The sequence below is a fragment of the Fistularia commersonii genome, chromosome 15, assembly GCF_037954325.1.
Source record: "Fistularia commersonii isolate RoL2024-O1a breed Wild chromosome 15, RoL_Fcom_v1.0, whole genome shotgun sequence".
Lineage (NCBI taxonomy): Eukaryota > Metazoa > Chordata > Actinopteri > Syngnathiformes > Fistulariidae > Fistularia > Fistularia commersonii.
Window position 1 is genome coordinate 15,724,590 of NC_141298.1, and position 19,257 is coordinate 15,743,846.

A 19,257-nucleotide genomic window follows, 5' to 3' on the forward strand; every position below is an offset into this window, starting at 1 on the left:
GTGCGTCCTGCAACCGTTTACCCGAGTTGAATAAATCCCCCGGGCCTTAAGAGTTGGGTGAGTCCTCCCACGTGAACCTCCCCGCAAATACGTACGAAAACCTTTAAATCCAGCTTCGATGCAAAAAAATACACCCGCTCTGACCGGCATGAGCGGGGGTTTTGTGAAAAGACCCGCCGTCAAGGGGAGGGAAGAATAATATGCACCATACAGAGTTCTGCTCTGGTATACCGCTATCTTTGTAAAAGGATCCCGGCACTGTCCAAACACAGAATAAATCCAATTTAAATCTGTTTTTCTCCTCTTCTGTGACTACATATCACAAAAAGCAGGTTCGGAGTGAGGTTTAATGCGGCCGTTAAATGAGCGGCAGACGGTATCTAAAGAGACAACTGTGTCTTTAAACTCGCCGATAAAGAACGGGAGCCTTTGGACGTTGGATTTCCAGTCCAATTTTCACAACCGGGCCCTCGCGTCTGATGGAATTCACATGCGGCGGGTGCATTGCTGGATCGTTTAGATGAATTCTCGTCTTTTAGAAGTTCGCGCGTTCGTGTCTGTTGGCAAATTTACAATGAAGGTCACAACTGGATTCTCTAGAACAAACATCTCCGCCCCCCCCGGAAATGCCGGGTTCGATTATTATCTTTTGAGCCTGAGTCGTACCGTCTGTCTATAAATGGAGATCCTGGACTTTATTTACCGTGGCTTGTGAACTCAACTTCAACTTTTTCCACATTTTGTCACGTTAGCACAAACTTAAATGTCATTTCCGGACTAAAAGACGCTACTTTTTTCACACGTTTTGAACACTGCGGCTTCAACAACAAGCGGTTAATTTATCGATTTTTTTTTTGGGCTAACAAGCTTCATGCCGCCGGAAAGTTTTAGCAACTTCACATCGGACCGATGGAACGACCATGAAATTCTGAGGCCGTTCAATTCCGACAACCGCTTTGTTTTTTTATCCGGCCCACCAAACTAATTTCTTTGAATATTTTAATAAGTGTTTTCAATCAATATTGAATTTAGAAACTCCTTTTTCTTTCCGTTTATTTAATTTTGTATGGATTACATACAAAATAATGTCAGTACATTTATATGATCATTTATGATTTTAAAGTTGAAATAGAATGCCAAAAAAATTTAATATTTGAATTGCGTTTTTTCATTTTGTTCAATTTACATGATACCTAAATGGCCAAGGCAGAAAAAATTAAGAAGAAATGTGGCCTGCCAGACAAAATACTTGCCAACCCCTGGTTTTAGTGCATTTATTTATCGTTAGCCGGTGCGGCTTATATGCAGGTGCGCTCAATAGTCCAGAAATACAGTAAATGCATGTATGGCAATACAATTTATTCACATTATAGCTTTACACTAGATCGTATTCTTACACACACACACACACACACACACACACACACACTCATGCATGCAGGTGGGACCCGGGGATTGAACTGCCAACTTTCTGACCGGAGGCACATCAGCTCTGCCCCAAACTCATTTATGCACTCATTTATGGATTTTTTTTGTGTAAACTAGCTTCATGCTGCCAAAACATTTAGCCTCGTCACGTCGGACCAATGAAATAACTGTGAAATTCTGAAGCTGATCAAAGAGATGGATAGAAAATGGATGGACTTTAACCCTGTGTTATTTATTAATCTTTTTCATCAGCCTTTGTTTATTTCTAGCCGGTGCGGCTTATATTCAGGTGCTTGATCATCAGGAAAACACGGTAATATATAGATATATAAACTGCTCCAAAAATAAAGGGAACACTTGAACAACACAATTTAACTCCAAGTCAGTCACACTTGTGTGAAATCAAAATTTCCTCTTAGGAAGCAACACTGATTCATTTTGACTTGTTTTAAGGACATTACATCAATGTCGGATCAGCCTGTCGTCTGTTTTTCCACTTTAATTTTGAGTGACTTCAAATCCAGACCTCCATGGGTTCATACATTTTATTTCCATTGATCATTTCTGTGTGATTTTGTTGTCACCACATAAGAATATTTAATATATTCAGATCTTGGATGTGTTATTTTAGTGTTTCTTTCATTTTTTTGAGTAGTGTATGATTGTATTTTATTTTTATTTTTTTTATTATTTCATTTTATCTGTTTATGTATTTCATTTTGTTTTATTTTTCAATTTTATTCTTTGATGTCCACAATTTGTTGCTGCTGTTTTGATCAGCCTGTCGTGTGTTTTTCCAACTTAAATTTTGAGTGACTCCAAATCCAGAAATCCATGGTTTCATACATTTGATTTCCATTGGTAATTTTTGTATGATTTTGTTGTCAGCACGTAAGATTATTTCATTTATTCAGATCGAGCAAGTGTTATTTTAGTGTTCCCTTTTTTTCAGCAGTGTATTTTATTGGATTTATTCGTGAAATTGTGAAGTAAAAAGAAAGTTAGACATGATCTTAAAAGACTGTAAAACTACTTATCCACCCTGAATCAATATATTGTGAAACCACCTTTTGCTGCAATTACAGCTGCAAGTGTTTTGGAGTATTTCTCTACAAGCTTTGCACAACTAAACTGAAGTTTTTCAAGGTTTAAGGGTTATGAATACTTTTGAAAAGCACTGCGTTAAATACCCAAACGGAGCCTCCTTTTTCTTTTGTCTGGAACTGATCTGAAACGCATTACTTTCGACAAACACGGCGATGTAAAGCACTTGTGGGAAGTATTCGGTCGGCGACGCTTGACAACGTTTGAAACGGACGCGTTTATTTATGCACGAAACGCGAGGCGGTTCGGAGAAATTGAGTCAGTTTGAAAAAAATATTAGTTTCACGTAAGTTAAATGTTTAAATAGATCTGTTAAGAGCGATCGGAACGGAAGCGGACGCATCCGGACGCCACTGATCCTCCTTATCGCTGTGTTTGTAAGCTTTCCTCATCGCACATCAGCAGTCGCTGCGTGTTGCTGCCGTCTCGCTGCATCATTAAAGTGCTGAGAAGCAGATCACGCTTAAGAAATTTCATGAAAACAAGTTTATCAGGCGTCTCACTAAACCGCGGCCGCCGAATACGAAAACCTTGACCTGGATCATCCGAGGTGTATTTTCAGGTGATTTAACAGCAACAACAAAGACCACGTAGCATTGAGAAGCTAATATTCACTTGAATGTGAATTCTGATGTTACCTGACCTGAAATGGTGGATATAAATTTGAAGATGAGTGGGATATGATGATACAAATGTCTTAAATCCTGCTTTTGTTCAGAAGGCTGCATGTTCAGCAAACAGGCCGGTAAAGTAAAAATAAAAAATAAAAAAAAGGCGTCAACGCAGACATTTTTTTTCTTTTTCTGAGCATCACAAGCGCGAGTCTCCGTCTCCAGACCACGTCGGTTCCCGCGAGCCGTTACATCGGGGACTCGAAAAAACAAAAGCCTGACCGTTTTTCTATCTTTTTTTTTTTTTTTTAATAAGATCCCGCGCATCCAGAAGGATCTTTGTTATGAACGCCGCAACTCATTAGGCTAATTACGCTATCACACATCCACGCCGTCGCTAATAACAAAGTAGGAAGAGAGACGGGGGCAGGGAGGAAACCGTACGTCTCCACGTGAGGAAGGCATTCTGGCAATTAGCGAAACGAAAAAACATAAAAGCCCAGCACAGAAATCCGGAGCAAAATAATTAAAGGAAAAATGGCGGCGGTAGGAATTCCCCTATACTTTTTGCTGTTTTTCAAAGTCTATGGCCTCCATATGAGCTCCGTGCAGAGGCAGGAGCAGCAGACGTCTTGTTAAAACAAGACCGCTATTTGTGCCTTTCTGCATCATTTGAGCCGCGGCGGGAGACAGTGACGGGTCGGAATTAATTGCATTTACGAAAAAAAGTAACAAGGTGTGTTTAGGCTGCCGAGCGCCCTCCCGCCGAAGACACGGAAAAAAAAAAAAAAAATCAAACTTCAAAATCTGCCGCCGTCCTCGGTATCTCGCACGAAACGGCAACAAGCTCTTTTAACGGCGCTCGGCTCGCTGACAACAGTGATCACATCGCTTTAATTGGATATTATTCAGATTTCAACACAGGGCTCGTTGTATCTCCTCCGAGTTAAGCGGCGGAAAATGCAAGTTTCTGTGTCGTGTTTCTGTTTTTTTCTTCTTTTTTCGCCACTATTTGATCACGTCAAGACAAGAAGTGCTGTTTGATTGGACACATTGATATCTCCGCCGCTGGAGTTCGGATGGTATCGGCGCTCATCCGTCATCTCGACGGGGGCCGCCGAGCCACCGATTCCTCGTCTCAAAAGGCTGTAATGAGCGCCTTAGAAGCATTTTGGTGGAATTAACACCTTGAAATGATCCTATTTAATGACCCGTGATTGCAAAGCTATTGCATGTTCTCCCCGTGACGGCGCGGGTTCCTCCGGGTTTTCCGGTTTCCTCCCACAAAAACATGCATGGGGTTCACCGGAGACCTGAAAATGTCAAACGGAGGTTTGACCCAGAGGGTGAACGGTTGCACGTTTCTACCGAATGTGGCCCTGTGATAGAATAAGCGGTAAAGAGAATGAATGAATTGATTCGTGATTGCAAGGATTTTGGGATAACAGTTATAAAACATATGAAATAATCACATTTTAATGCTGCAGTTTAATCCCCCGCGAGTCCATATGTTTAACTCCTTTAAGATCACGTAATCCTGCTTCAGGGTAAAAAAAAACAAGGCTTCACCCTAAAACCTACAAATTTACGGCGATATTTTTCAATGTTTTCTGTGCGTTTTCTACAAACGGATTTTTTTAATGTTTTAACCCACATGTTATGTTAAGGGTCAATTTGACCCATTTCACCCATTGACCCAATGGGTCAAATTGACCCTTAACATAACATGTGGGTTAAAGCACATGTGTCAAACTTAAGGCTCACAGGCCACATCATTATATGTGCGAGAACATCTTAAAAGTTCTCAATTTCTTAAAATAAATGAGTCAAACACGTGCGTTGGCCATAAACTACATTTCCCACCATTCATGCCGATCGCGTTTCCCGCAAAGTGACGCATCGCACTATTAGATCGCAGTGTTTCCACATCAATGCCATTTTCAACAAGCGGAATTGAGAAATATAAATGTCCAGGAAGAGAAAAGTTCATGCAGATCTTTCCAATTCTGGTTGGATTTCCATCCAAAAAAAAAAAAAAAAAACACCTCTTGAGATAAAGTCAAGATAAAGAATCAGCTCCGCATTCAGAATCATGTCTCCCCTTTCTTCATCGAATGAAATGTATTTTATATTTAAAATATATGGGATCCTCACTAGACTATAACATGCTGTTCCCTCCGATAGCGGCGTGTCACTTTCTTCGTTTATCGTTGGACTTTTAAGTCTTTTTTTTTAAATGTTTGTGAATATTTTGAATGCTGAATAATGTATGTGTCCACCCCGCTGTGAGCCGAGGGAACACATTTTCATTTAATATGTGCTCCGAAGGTTGCGCTTGTTGAATGACAATAAAGCAAGTCGAAATCTGTATGAGTTCTTGGACATTGGATAAAAAAAAAATCGTGGAAAGGCGAATTTGGAGACAAAACTGTAGCAGAGGTCGCTACAAAGCAGGAGAAAAACGGCGGATGATACGGCATTCAGAGCATCCACTCAACTGTAGTGCCTCTCCGTCACACCGGCTTCCCCTTCGCAGCATCATCCATCACGCACCCCGAACCACACCGCTCCGTTTCAAGGATTCCAGTCCTTCATCCGTCTCCGACGTTCCTCACGCAGAGACGCACGATTCCGGCAAACCCTCGCGGTTCACCTTTTGCGGCTTTACCGTTTCGCCGATTTTTTTTAGTGCCGTTTTTTTTTTTTTTTTTTTTTTTATTTCAAAGTACAGTATGTTGTGTTCTGCATCCTAATCGGCTAAAGGACGGTAAACCGGTGTCAACAATCTCCGCTTGCCAAATTTACGGTTGCAAATTTTTCCGTGACGAACCGGCAAAGGCACCTGACGACGCTCCCGAAAGGAAGAGGAAGATGTTAGCTATCGCAGAAAAAGTTAAACTCCTGGACACGCTGAATGAAGGTAGAAGCTCCGCGAATGTAGGGCGGAATTAACAAATCTTCGGTTTGTTTCATAAAGAAGGAGGGAAATAACAGAAAGACGACAGCGGCGATAAGTTTTAACAAGGATTCAAAAAGGGTTGTGACTGTTTAAGGATGGCCTTAAAACACTTGATAGCCTTGAATTTGACACTTTATAGTTTTATTTGAATTTCTTATTCTCCCCCTTTTTTTTGACTGTTTAAACAATTTCCTACTATTATTTATTATTGTTATGTTTTACTTGAAGCTCTGGCACAACAATTTCCTTCGGGATGAATAAAGTTGTTCTTATTCTTATTCTTTCGCTTTGTGGATTCATGACAGCAGGAAAAAGAACATTATGCTGGATACCAACGTTATCCGCACGAAAGCTAAAAAAACTCGATGAAACCTTTGGTGACAGCGATGATATTCATGACAAGCTGATCACTTTGCGGATTTTGCCTATTGCGGGTTAATTTTGGAACTTAATCCCCGAAATAAACGAGGGTTTAGTGTAAACCAGGGGTCGGCAACCCGCGGCTCCTTCATTGTTACACTGCGGCTCCGAGTGGCTTGGGAAAATAAATTATAAATATTTAATAGAAGTGTATTTCATTTGCGTTAATTCCTTTTTTTAACTTTTAGTTCTAAGTTGGAAGATTATTGTGATCGTGAAATATTAAATAAAATTATATTTATTATTTTTTGCCGCTGAAAAACACGTCACACTCGCGGAAGCCGGTATACCCGCCATCCGGTAAAGTCCTGATTTGCAGATGCTGTGTGCAGAAGTTCAGGAACAGAAGTCCCATAAACCCGGTAAAATAAATATTTATGAAGATATTTTGCAAATATTTATTTTTTATTGTTTACTGGCACAGTGATTTTTTCGTGATTTATTTTTAAAATTCAGGTCAGGCCCCTGCTAAACCTTCTGAAAGCCCAAAGCTCAAAATGAGTTCATTACATCAATAAAATTTAATTTTCTCCGTAATACTTTGTGAATTTCAGAAGCAACACACGACACACTTGTTTATACAAAGTGTAAAGGTAATAAAAAGCAATATATACAGTGGTACCTTTATTTTAGACGTCAAAAAGTAATTGTGGCTGCCAGTGTTTTCTTTTCCGAGGAAAACCGGGTCCAACTGTCTCTTTGGGTTTTAAGGGTTGCCAACCCCTGGTGTAAACGGTATGACAGTATTTTCCCATGGTGCCTTTAATTTACCGTCATTTCTAGACTTTACACCGCTACCTTTTTCATATGCTTTAAACATTTACTTTTTGAACGCACGAAAGGAAGCGAAGGCTCGAACCGAGAGGATCGATGCGAGCCAGTTCACCCCTTGACATGTCAACTCGCGCCAAAAAAAGGAGTTGATGCCGAACACCGAGTCTACAACAAAAGATGCGCTGCTAAATATTTATTTACAGAAGCCAAAGGTAAGCCGTGGATGAGGATTACGACTTGAATCGTCACTACGTGGACAAAAAGAGAAACTGCAAAACGAACAAGGATATGTTTTTATAAAGATCTGAACACCAAGAAATGCAGCTTTCGAGGCAACTTATGCTGCATCCCACAAAATCACCAGAAAAATTAAGCTGTTTTGGGACGGACACTTTACCAAGTAATGTTTGTTGAACTCTGCAGCAGTAATATGTTGTCATATAACACTAATAAAAAACGTTTTTTGCATGCAGTTGATGAATTTCATATCTTTAGCATACCGCTAAACACATTTTTAGTGTTTGTGAGAGTCAACATGTTAGAGCAGTGGTGTCCACCATTGTCAAACCATTGTGTAATTAATCGACGGAACACTAAGTCTATGTAATGAACTGTTCCTTTAAAACATACATGACCAACAACCTGAGATTCAGGAAGTGCAATTTCAACAACACGATGCCTCAGTTCTGTCTTCTCAGTTCTCTGAAATTTCGATGTATTTTTCAACATGGCCAGTCTCATAGCGGCACCGAAACGCGCTGCATCCACACCAAGCATACAGGTTTCTTATTAACCTCAACAAACAAATAAGAAGTGGAAGACCCTCCACTCCACGGCCAGTTTTCTTTGACGACGACATCTTGCTGATGAGGGCGTCGGGCTAAACGGAAAAGCAGGTCATTTTCTAATAATAAGTAAAAATGCTATTTGCAGACCCGGAAGCTGCATTGCTGAGTTTTGTGTCACATCGTGTTGTGCCATGATGCTAACACTGACTAAAACAGTGCGTCCCAAGCAGACAATACCGGGACTGCATTTTTGTTTTCAAAAAGTAGTTCATGATTTTTAGGTATTTTTTCACGTTGTGGATTTATTCTGTGGGACGAATTGCACGCCCTGGCGGATCGTTAGTGGCCCGCAGGCCGTGCTTTGGACACCCCTGCGTTAGACCTTCTGAGAACACTGATGAAATGATTGATTTTGTATGAATTACTTATGATTCTACTATTCTGATAACCAGAAGCAGCTAATCAGGATATGCAATTTACTTTCTTTTACAATGGGCCATAATTCATCCCAGCAAAAATAAGAAGTTATCATCGGTTCTCATAAGAATAAGAATAAGAGCAACTTTATTTATCCCGAAGGAAATTGTTGTGCCGGAGTTTCAAGTAAAACATAACAATAATAAATAATAGTAGAAAATTGTAAAAACAGTATAAACAGTAAAAAAAAAAAAAAAAAAAAAAAAGGGGGGGGGGGGGGGGCTGGGAGGATAAGAAATACAAATAAAACTATAAAGTGTATGACCACTTGTAAAAACGAATTGCCCACCCCGCTTTACATTAACAAAACCATTTGACACTGATATTTCTCCTCAAGCAACCGAAAGATTTTCACGGTCATGGTTTTTGGGCGCCGCTGATCCCAGGGATCCTTCTTACTGCTCGGCTACAGAATAATAGAATTAGCAATAGCAAGCTACAGTAAACAGTTAGCAAGTCAAGTGCGGCCATACAGTTATTTTTTGCAGATCTCATGGGGCTGTATAGCTCACAAACGGTGAGGGATGAATGTAAATCTCCTGGTTTTTGGCCCAGAAGGATCTTATTCAAACTGTTCCTGAGGCGACAAAGCAGCTCCGGCCGGCGGTCACCGTTCCGACTACGACAGCATCGGCGGAGCGCTCGTTCTGAGCACTGAAAAGACTCAAAACATACGATCGGAACAGGAGCGATCGAGGACGACTGTCTTCACTGGCAGTGATTTCCATTGAGACAGAGAGACTTTTAAACAAAGGAAAGAAATGGAAGACTTCTACAACCAAGTTATCGATGCTTCAGAAGGAGCGGCGCATGGACTTCATGTATAAGTAACGGTAAGAGATGATAGCCTTTTTTTTTTACATGTGCTTTTTTTCGGTGCCACAGTTTGTATATGTAAAGAATGCTGATATGATATTTTCATACGTCACTGACTGATTGTTGATTGATGATATGGGGTTTTATTTGATACTTTCCAGTCAGAAACAGGAGTTGACTGTCGATCCGTCTCCAAAACAAGATTATTATCTTATAATGATCTCATAATTACTACTTATTATCACTGATATGGCTATATAATTATCTTCTCCTATAATGATCTTATTATGGTCATCAAAGGATGATTTGCTTGATGTTTTAATGCAATTATAAAACAAATAATCAATCAGGATTCACCGATCTGAGTTGAAATAGCTGTCGGGTATTTAAACAAACACGAAACCGATCCGGTTCTCTTCCTCGGCCAGCCATATTTTCATTGAAAATAAGCCCAAACATATCATTGATTTGATACTATTAGTTATTTACGAAGGTTTGGTGCGCCGATCAGCGTTCTCGCTTCCCAGCAAGAAGGTCCGCGGTTGGATTCCGACATTTCTGATGGCGACTGTTCTCCACGTGGGATTCCACCACGTTCCTCCACGTTCCAAAAACATGCAGGAGGTTCACTGGAGACCCTTAATTTGTGAACGAAAGCGTGAACGGTTGCACGTATTCTACACGTGAACCCCAACTCTCGCCCAATCACGGCCAGGATCGTCTACAACAGAGAAAATGAGTGAATAAATGACCCGTTATCTGTTTTTTTTTTTTTTTTTTAGAAAACAGGAAATTCCCGGTTCGATCCCCCGAACTGTTGTTGAGCGAGACACCGAACTCCCGGATGGGCGGCTCGTGGTTTATCCACGATGGGTTAAATGCAAAAAAAAACAAATTTCCCCACGAGGGATTATAATAAAGTATGAATTAAAAAAGCTGGCCTGCCAATCCAGAACAAAACAATGCACGCGGCTGCTCCTGTGGCTGGAGTTTACGCACCTCGTGCAAAGTATTTTTCTGCCAGCAACACTCCGACAATAAGAGCGGCGGCAATTATTATTCACCGTGCATTAGGAAAAAAAAAAAAAAATGTTAATTAACATATGAATACTCTTAAGGATGGATACACAGACCTCGGCTCTAAAAGAGGCGCTCCAATCAAGCAACTAATGAGACACATTAGGGTTATTAACATGAATGCGTTCTCTAAAAGGCAACATCGGTGACCCCGCTCAAACTCATCAGCGGCGAGGCCTACACGCTTCCTGAAGATATTCTTGTTTCCCCGTTTTTTTGTTTTTTTTTTGTTGTTTTTTCTTCCCCCCTCTGTCCCGTGGATTTAAACCGAGAGGGGAAGCGAACATGTGGAAGCGGAGCGGGGGCTGATTAGATAGCAGCCTCCCTTGATCACAATAAATCAGTTATTTGAAGGGAGAACTCTGAAGGCTTTTTCACAAATTCAGGCAAAATACGACATTGACTCTAAGGAGTTATTTAGATATTTTCGAATTCGACATTATTTGATGACACACAAAGAATGGGACAATATTAAAGAAGCTTCATCTAAATTGGATTGAGATAGTTGAGAACAAAATGGACATTAAAAATACAATATCAGATATAAATGGCAGGATACGTATGGACACTTTAGTGGACACACTGGATGTGAAAGCTAAGTGGGAACTGGAATCTAATGCCGTGACTGCTGATGGAGAATGGGAGAGTTCTTGGTTGCCCTGGCAAAAATGTTTAAGCAGCCCAACATGGAGGGAGTTCAGCTGGAAGTTAAGAATAAGGTATTTTAAAATTCCCTTGATAATAGCTTCTTATGATAATAACTGTTCTCCCCTGTGTTGGAGGGGCTGTGGCATAACGGGGGACTTTTCCCACATTTTTTGGGACTGCCCTAAACTGATGAAATTCTGGGAAGAGGTAAAAAAACAAATAAGTGGGATTTTAAAATTAAACAGACCAATTGATCCACAGCGATGTATGGGTACGGCATCAAAAAGTGATTTAAGGAAAAACCAGGTGTTTTCGCCTAGAGTTCTTCTATTAATTGCACATAAAATGATCACAGTGAACTGGCTCAAACCCCACCCACCTACCCTGGACCAGCAGCATCAGAGGCGTAAGGATGTAAACTGCATGGAACGCATAACAGCAAACTTACGACTTCAGACAGACCTATATCTTGACAAATGGGCCCCCATCAAAAATATTTGGAGAGTTGAAGATATTATCTCTATTTGACTGAGTTAGATTTTTTTTTATTTTTTTTTTTATAATTTATATTATTTTATTTTATTTTTATTTTTTTATTCTATCTTATTTTCATTATTTCTTTTTTTTTTATTTATTTATTTTTTCGCTTGCTAGTGAGGAAATAAGTGACCTATAAAGAATATTGTATAATGTATATCTTGTTATGAGGTTTTGTAAGAATGTGTGTGACTCTGCCAAGGAACCTGTTCTAATAAATGTTCAAAAAAAAAAAAAAAAAAAAAGAAAGCAGCCTCCTGCCGACACCCAAAGCCGCTCGGATCGCGGCTGCTCACATCAAAAGAGAGCCCGGTATCTCGGAGGGCCTTTTTTCTTTTCGCCTCGGGGCCGCGAGCGAGTCTGTTCCCACTTACAGGGAACACCTGCGGGTGGGACCCCAGGATCCGCGGCACGACGGCCCCTGCAGAACGTGCGGGACAGACGTTGCCGGATTTGCCCGTCTGGCTCGTCGGCTGCATTCGTCTGCGCGCCGCCTCGGCCCGCATCGCCCCCCGCTCGACATTAAAAATGTCTGTATTTTGAATAATTTACTTCATAAATAGATAATACAAGCTCATTATAAGGCTCCATCAATATTCCAGTGATAAGCTGAGAGGGGATTTAGGTTGACTGGTGTTTTGATTTGGACCCAGCAGTTGATGTTCCCTTCTCATTTTCCCCCCACCTGAAAAGGTGGCACCCCGGAGGATTTCCACGCAAGAAACGAAAAAAAAAAAAAAAAAACACGGCGTTTGACCGCGGGGACGTCGGCCGGGCGATCCGCGAACATATTTAAACGAGAGCGACAAAGAAGGACAAAGGGCTTATCTACAGTTTAGCGCGAGAATTGGATGCCTAAGTTATTTTCTCGATAGCTCAAGGCGAATCAATATTTACTCATTTGTATTAGTTACTGGTTTTGAATTTCCTTGCGAAATGGCTCACGTTTTCACTCACTATATTGCTCATAATCAATATTTATCTTTTTTGGAATCAAAAGACAAAGGGCCTCGCAGAGGAACAAAACACTCATTACAGTTTGACTCTATGACATACACATGCAGGGTTGGGTGTAAACAAACTAAAACGCATACGTAAAAACAACTACATCTAATATAATAGAACGGAACAAAACCGGGGAAATTGTAATATATATGGGAAAATGATTTGGGGAAGTTAGAATAGATAGATCGATAGATAAATAGATAGACGCTGCGTGTACATAGAAATAAAGGAAGACATGCAACAAAGACATTTGAAGGATTCCTCATCGATCTAGCCTTCCTTTTTTGAACTAGTTAAAGTGAAATAGTGAGTATTATTGGAGTGAATGTAATGGGCACAATTTATCATGGATATAACCTTGTTTCACTTTGTAAATGGTTGTAGTTTTAATAGTCCCATGAAATGTCTGTCAGGTTGTATTTTAAGGGATGGGAGAGGAGGTCCAGTCTACCGGAGAGTTTATGCTTACCTTTGAAAATGACTGCAGGCGTGAAAGAGAAATAATATTGCGTTTTACTATTTACATTTGAAGACAAAATATATATAGTTTGTTTTGCAAAAATTTACAAAAAAGCTCTACATGTTTAATTTCGATATGCTGGAGGCCACTGCTGTATGTTCACTCTAATTACAGTTTTAATTTTTTTTTTTTAAGTTGTGTCTGCTATTCCAAAAAAATCAATATTTTTTTTTACATATATATATATATATATATTTTTTTTTTTTTTGGACATATATTTGTGTATGTGTTTGTGTGTGTGTTTGATATATATATATATATATACATATATATATATATGCATATATATATATGCATATATGTATACATATTATGTAAACAACTCATATTACATATATATATATATATATATATATATATATATATATATATATATATATATATATATATAAACACACTGTATATACACGCACATATATATAACTTATTTAATTTAAAAAGAATAAAAGGCCCAACTGCAGTGGCTGTTCAATCTCTTGCCTGATAATCAAAAATTTTAAAAACAACCCAAATTCTTTTTGTTTTCTTTTGCATTTGTTGCAGGTTAGTGACAAACACATATTGATCCGAAGATAAAATGTGACCCTTATATGTTGCTTTCAGTGAATGGTTACCATTACCAAATATCCAAATATATATATGTATATATATATAGCACAATTAAATGTTCTCCACAAGAGGCAGGCGTTGTGCGGTGCAATGCAAAGAGGACGATCGGACTTGCACGTGTCATTTTGATACTTATGTGGAATCGCCATCCGAGGTGAAATACAGGCCACAGGTGGACTGAACTGCGGCGGCAAATAAGTGGGACGCATCTGGAGCGGATGTGCTCGCTGACACGAGGTGAAATCATCTTCTGGTGTCCACAATTCGCCGTCGACTTCTAAAAACGGGCTGTTTTTCACAGGCCGGATTCGACTCGTGGAAGCAGCATTGGATGTAAACACCGACACTGACAATGGCTCCATTTCTCTATTTGTTCCAGTAAATCATATCAGTGAGTTAGCGAGCTTGAAAACCAGAGCTTTGAGTCTGGCTCGCGGTATTGAATGACAAGTCAGGACGTCTGCCATGAAAAGGGTCTATTACTGCTGCCGAACGATAAGGAGCTCAAAGAGGTGGTTTGAAAAACACTTAAAGCGCCGGAGAGAATAATTCAGTGTCTGACGGAGAGACAAGCTTCACAAATGTGGTTTTAATGTTTTGCTTCAGGAGAAGTGTTTTCCTTGCGTGAGAGGGGAAAGTCCTGAAGACGAGCGTGAAGACTGTGTGTGTGTGTGTGTGTGTGTGTGTGTGTGTGTCGGGGGGGGTCATTTTGCATTCCTGCCCGTGCTGTGAAGAAATACACTGCTTTTGTGGGGGAGAAAAAAAAAAAAAAAAGAGGATGCTGAACCCACCTGTAAACAGCCCTTTTATCAGACTCCAGTTGGGCCTGGGGGTCAAGGGTCACGCTGACAGAGGTATTTCCTGCCGCCGACGCTGCTGGGATGTGGACCTGCGGGGTCTTGTTGTTCTGCTGGGTTGTGCCCGTCATCTGGGGAGAGAAGGTGGCAGATGTTCACAGCTGACGAGGGAAAAAATGAACGTCCGCGTTCTAGGGACGCTCCAGAACCGCCGGACGTTCGGACCGATCGGATTTCCGCTGACGGTGCATTTGAGGTCGCGACACGACGTGAACCCCGACGAGAGCGACGGTCTCTCCGCTGATCAACTTTGCGATGAAACAAAAGAGAAAAACAAAAATACAAAGCATTCCCCACTGCAGAATGTGAATAAATTAGTATAATATAATTGGCCCGATCTAATTCGACGCTGCTATTTTAGGATCTGGGTGAAACCATTGTTTTGGGAAAAAAAAAAAAAAAAAAAAAAAAAAAGTACTTTTAATAATAGTGCACCTTTGTGTTGTTATTTTTGCAGGTCGTATCATGAATTACGCTATTATAGGAAAACTGGTCAAATTCAAAGGTTTAATTTGTCAGTTCTGTTTTTACCATCTCACCAGAATAAAGAAGACTTTTAGTTGAGACGGTAAATCAAGAATCTGAAATTAAAGAACTGCACATATCTCACTACGGCTTGAACGTTTTTGAAGTGACGGTTGCTGGAAAAAAAAAAAACTACTGGTCAAGAGGGTGAAATCAATGTGCATTTTAATCACATCTATTAAGGCGCGTGTAATGCAACATGTGTGCAACGCCGAAAATGACAAATCAACACTTTTTTTTTTTTTTTTCTTCTTCATGTGACAAGTCAGCCAGCGTGTAATAAAGCTGTTCTGCAAAATGCCACGTGACGGGGCCGAATCACTAATTGAACAAGGCGTTCTTAGGTCATATATAGATTCCTGTTAAATGATAAATATTCAATTAGTATTCCCGCAATTCAACAGTGTCACTTCAGAGAGGTTGTTCACACCTGAGTTATCGGTTGCCAATTTGTACTGAGATTACTTTAGCGAGCCTTTTATTCTGCTGCTCTGAGATGCCACAGCACCTTGCCTCTCTCCCTTTCATTCTCTTGGAGGAAATGAACCCCCCCCAAACACACACACACACACACTCCGCACACACACACTTTTTTTGGTGGCGGGGAGGGGCGCGAGAGGAAGCTTCAAGTCTTAATCCCGGCACCAAATGGGAAATAAATTAGCTTCTTCACACTTAACTAGCTCTCATTTGCATTTGCCGAGCACGCAGGCTGCAGCTCAGGAGCTTTCCCCTGGCGCTAATCCTCCGGGTTACAGCGAACAGGGCTGGTGTGGACGAGCAGGAGGGTCCAAGCGGTCGGATGAACCCGCTCTGCTTCCACACCGGAGGGACGGTCTGCAGCGGTCGACCAAGCCGCCGGTCCGGCCACCATTCTCACCTGCCGCTGGCGTTGCACGAGTGCACGCTTTAATTTCCCCACTTTGTTCCTATGACGTATTTATAGATCCTGAAGATTTATGGTAACATTCTTGCAAAGCCTTGTATTAGGGTGAATATGATCTTGACTACGATTAGTGTCCACCTGTTAAACCATTTTAAGGTACCGTAATTTTCGGACTATCGAGCGCACCGCACTATAAGCCGCACCGGCTAGCCGATCGCTATCTCGGGCTTCCTCCTGCGCACTAAAACCGTCAAAGTCGTCTTCTTCGGTGTCGGAGTTGAACGGATCCAGAATTTTCCGGTCATTTCATCGGTCCGATGTGACGAGGATAAATGTTTTAGCGCCTTGAAGCTCGTTAGCGCCCCCCCCCCAAAAAAATGTTCATATATTAGCCGCATCGTTGTTTACGTGAAAAAAGTTGCGGCTTATCATCCGGGAAATTACGGTAGTCAATTTCCTTTTTTTTTGTTTTTCCTAATAATTTCACCTCCGGATCCTCCTGCAGTGGATGGTGTTCAAAAATAAATATTACAATCAAATTCAATCGCAAAAAGATTTTTTTTTTTTTTGTTTACAAAACTTGAGTGGATATTCATATTTATATATTAGTCCATTTTCACATCATGGTTGAAAATAGCAGCTGGCAGTGAATGCTAAAATAAAATAAAATAAAAAATCGCTCATTGTTACAATCCACTGCTGAAAACCTAATTATGCAAATAATAATTAATAATAATATACATACATACATAAATAATAATAATAATAATAATTATTATTATTATCATCATTGTTATTATTATTATAGAAGATGGGCCTTTCTGCATGGAGTCTCCATGTTTTCCTCTTGTCTGCACGGGTTTCCTAACTAATAAATAATTTATCTAATAAAGTGCTTTCGATCAAAGTGCTGCACAGATCAGAAGAAGGCATCAGAAAGAAATAGATCATTCAGTCATTCATTTGCTGTTTGTTCCAGCAATTCTGTTGTCTGGGACACGCTGCAGCTCCGGGTCCAATAAACCCACTGCATGTTTTAGAAGGACAAAGGCCGGGATGTTTCAGAGAGCGAAGCATTTTAGATATTGTTCTGCCGTTTAGATCGGCTAGAATGATCACGGCTATTTGTTTGCAGTTCCGTGTCAAACCCCGATACAAAATGCTGAGAATCTTCTGTGTTCTTATCGTCCATAAATATCGAAATAATTATTATAGTTACAAAATTGCAGGGGACAAAATAAATCAATGAATCACAGTTGAAATCCAGGTGGTCAAATAAATAGGATCCATTTACAATAGTTTGTGAATGCATCAAACTCAAGGCCCGAGAGCCAAATGTGGCCCGCGAGAGCGTCTTAAAAGGTCTGATCGTCTTAAAATAAATAAGTCAAACGCATGCATTGACCATAAACTACATTTCCCAAAAGTCATGCCGATCACGTTAGCCGCAAAGTAAAACATAACAATAATAGTGTCAAAGTCAAGGCCATAAAACATTTTAAGATCTTAAAAAGTACAAAGATTTGAATATTGCCTTTGGCTGAAGGAAGAGGAATTAAAAAGTCTGATAGCCTTATGAGGCAGCATCAGCATTGTGACACCAAATATGGAGCTAAACTTGTAAAAACATTTTTTTTTTCCATGTATGCAAATCCATATGTAACATTTTGGATTTGAATGAGTAATAAATTCAGAGTTATTTAACATTAAGGGGTAGTTATTTATTTTTATATTTTATATTATATTCATTTTACATTACATATTTTTACATTTATTTACATTTCTATTGTTACCGATAACATGTGGCCTTTTGATGGCAACAGTTACGCTGATGTGACCGTCGGTGAAAATAAGAGAAGATAAACCTTATTGATCCCCACCAGGGGATCAATAATTTGTCTCAGCTGCGTAACAGTTTTTTTAAAAATAAAATAAATAAATAAATAAATTTAAAAAAAAAAACAACATATAAATAAATATGAATTGGAATATAAATAGACAGATAGAAAATAGAGGATAATCCACCGATAAATAGAGAGCAGGGAGAACAACAACAGTAACAACATCAGGGATGATAATGGACAACATAAAGGAGCAGTGAGGCTGGAAAATACACAACCAGAACTAAACAACAATAAATATAGAGTGACGATAGCGATGACAAGAATGAAATAAACAAACAAAAATGGCATGGCATGTGAACGGTTGAGGTAGCGAGGTCATGCGCGTGACATCCCTGTTCTATATGTATCGTCACCATAAATCCTCATGTATGATTTCATAATTACAAGCATTAACGCGTTTGAAGCGTCTCCAACAGGGACCGTCGCTGCGGTTTTATTATTTTCCTTCAGCTAAACTTGCCGTCAAATACCTTTTCATACAGTTCAACTATATTTTGATACACAAGGAAGGAACCAAAGGGGGGGAACGGGGATTGAAAGAACACTGATAATAGCATAAAAACATGTATCTGTCAAATCAAAGTCCCGCTAGTCAAAACAGTGGCGCTTCCTGTGGTGATGCATCGCGGCACAGCGCCGAGTGTGTGAGAAAGTCAAGGGAAGGAGAGACGCGTTCGCTGCCTGTGAACTAAAAATAACGCGAGGCGGCGGCAGGAAACAAAGAGGACGGCAGAGAAGAAGCGAGCGTTCAGAAGAAAACTTCAACATGTTTAACATCTACCGGAACGGAAGGGTCGGGGACGATGAAGAGGGAAGAAACAAACAACCTGAGCTGTCCGAGGGGGTCGCACGTGATTGGAGGAAATATCGAGAGCCGATGCATCGTAAACGCCGGCAGATGCAGTAAATAGTCCGGAAAGACCAGACGAAGCTGCATAAACGCATGCATCCAGGATGGATTCCCCACTTTTACCCTTTATCAAACTTTTCAGCTGCCAAAACAGCACTGAATACTTTTAATCCTTTAACTCATTTTCCACATCGGCGTAATGGTTGCCCTAAAAGGGCCACATGTAACGCCAACAGTCTAAATGTAACCAAAAGTAATGTAAAATAAATGGAACTCCTCCCTAATGTAGAATAACTCTGTAGCTTTCGTTGCTGCTGTTTTTGGATGTGGCTTTTGTAAATACGTTCTGCTGCCGTCGTAGTTCGGCTTTTAATTCTTGTACAATTTGTTGTTTTCCTGGAAGGCTAACTTTAGCATACTTAACTCCATGTTTGGTGTCAAAATGCGGTCATACATTGAACT

The 19,257-nt window shown here is 40.1% G+C and overlaps 1 protein-coding gene across 4 annotated transcripts in view; it reads right to left on the minus strand.

The window, feature by feature from the left end:
- The window catches only part of LOC147226660 (homeobox protein PKNOX2-like), a 154,658-nt gene that overhangs the window by 40,328 nt on the left and 95,073 nt on the right, over nt 1–19,257 (minus strand). For all 4 annotated transcript variants that reach the window (XM_086160963.1, XM_086160960.1, XM_086160964.1 and 1 more), the window contains one exon: nt 14,565–14,701. In XM_086160963.1, coding sequence (XP_086017089.1) covers nt 14,565–14,701 — 137 coding nt within the window. The remainder of the gene's footprint in view (nt 1–14,564; nt 14,702–19,257) is intronic.